At 39.9% G+C, this 2,067-nt stretch overlaps 1 protein-coding gene across 1 annotated transcript in view; it reads right to left on the bottom strand.

The window, feature by feature from the left end:
- Positions 1-1,490, bottom strand: part of LOC101861589 (myosin-2 heavy chain) — a gene marked incomplete in the record, with an annotated part of 41,686 nt that extends 40,196 nt beyond the window's left edge. Inside the window, 2 exon segments of the mRNA XM_013083629.2 lie at positions 226-397; positions 1,335-1,490. Coding sequence (XP_012939083.2) covers positions 226-397; positions 1,335-1,459 — 297 coding nt within the window.
- Between the last annotated feature and the right edge of the window lie 577 nt (positions 1,491-2,067).

Raw genomic sequence — 2,067 nt, 5'->3', positions numbered from 1 at the left:
CTGTGAGCGCATGTGTGTGAGCGCAAAAAAAGAGATAGAAAGAAGAGTGAGTGAGAAACAAATAGAACGAGAGAAAGAGAGAGAGAGAGAGAGAGACGAAAAGAGACAAATAAAGAGATAAAGATCTAGCTATATATGATAAAAAAAGATGAGAGAGCTGAAAGAGCAGGGAAGAGAAAACAGAGATAAACAAACACACACAGACGAACACATACTGATACTAACATCTTCTCTGCTCAAGCCAAGACTTGTCATGTTTTTAGCCTCATGTATCTTGGTCTTCAGCTCAGAGTTCAGAGAGGTCAACTGGTTTTGTTTCCGTGTAACGTCATCTGCAAGTCGCTCCAGATCTTTGGAGGCATTTCCGCGCTTAAATTCTACCACCATCAGGCCAGACCTGAGGACATACAAGAAACAAAACATTTGTGAGGCAGCGTGGTGAAATCAGGCGCTCGTTAAAATGGTGAATTCAAAGAAAATGGCATTTTTCTGACCTGAGGGCAATTTTTTTCTATTTTTCTTTTTTGGCTCAACGCCTTTTAAATCCGTTTAAAAGCACATTTCTGTGTCAATTTTACTGAAAAACACCGATTAAAAATACAAAAAATGTCAATTTTCAGTTTCCAAGGACTTTCAAGCTATGGAAATTTCCAAATTTTGCGGCCATTTTCTCGCCAATTTCACCCCTGAAACCAGTTGACATGGACTTGCTTCAGTTGCAAATATTTCAACTTCTGTTCAACATAAATATATATTTTTTCCACCTAAAGCAAGGCAAAAGAACAGGCTTTAAGATGATACCAATAACCCTGAATGCCCCAAAATTGACGAGTGCCTGATTCCACCACGTCCCGACACATTTGTTAAAGAGGTATTATAACAATTAGGATTGAGACTGAAGGTTCTTTCAGTCATTTACAATAAAAGTTTGCCCTCCTAATCAGACTGTTGTATTCTACCGCGTTTTTCACCGACTGACTGACTGACTGACTTTCTCACTCACTCACTCACTCACTCACTCACTCAATCACTCACTCACTCACTCACTCACTCACTCACTCACTCACCCACTCACTCACTCACTTACTCACCCGCGCACCCTGTCTATCTTACTTCCATTTTTTACTCCTAATCTCTCTCACTCACTCACTCACTCACTCACTCACTCACTCACTCACTCACTCACTCACTCAACCAGTAACCAACCAACCGACCAACCAACCAACTAGCCAACCAATGTATAACAAACCCCCACCCCCTTGTGAAAGAATAAAGAAATATTCAATGGATGAAGGAAAGAAAGAAGGATATAGCAAATCAATCAACAAACTCACTTAGCGTCTTCAGTGAGTTCCCTGGCGTGTTTTAATTCGGACTCCGCTTCTCTCAGTTCTTTCCTTGTGAGGTGCAGTGCCTGGCGAACTGTCTTCAGCTCATGACCTGCTAACTGTGGACACATCAACTTATTTATTTGTTTGAGTAAAAAGAAAAAAAAAAACATGTGAGGGATCACGATGAAATCAGGCGCTCGTCCCCCCCAAAAAAACAACAACAACAACCCAAAAACAAAACAAAAATGAAAGCAAAGAAACTGGCATTTTTCTGGTCGTTGGGCTCTCCTTTTCCAATGTTTTTTTTTTTTTGCTCAACATCTTTTATTCCTATTAAAAAATTTTCTTGCTTATTTTTGATCCTGGCGCGAGTCGATCCCCATCTCCTTCAATTACAAATATCGCAACTCCTTTTCAAGATAGACGGGTATTTTTGCGGTCAAAAGATGATACCAATAACTCCATACGCCCAAAAAATGACGAGTGCCTGATTCCACTGCGTCGAGACACATATAATAACTGTCAATCAGTGCAGGATTTATAGAGAGAGGCAGGCAGACAGAAACAACAAAGAGAAAGAAAAAAAAAGAGCTGGAGCTACCATCATCGTAACCTCCATAACTTACCACCATCATTACCAAAACTTTTATTATCATCGCTCCCAACAACGTCATTACTATAATCATCGTTACCAACATTTTAATCTTCATCATTACCAACATTGCAATCATTACCG

The sequence above is a fragment of the Aplysia californica genome, unplaced genomic scaffold, assembly GCF_000002075.1.
Source record: "Aplysia californica isolate F4 #8 unplaced genomic scaffold, AplCal3.0 scaffold00246, whole genome shotgun sequence".
In the NCBI taxonomy this organism is placed as follows: domain Eukaryota; kingdom Metazoa; phylum Mollusca; class Gastropoda; order Aplysiida; family Aplysiidae; genus Aplysia; species Aplysia californica.
This window is presented reverse-complemented; position numbering and strand designations above follow the sequence as displayed.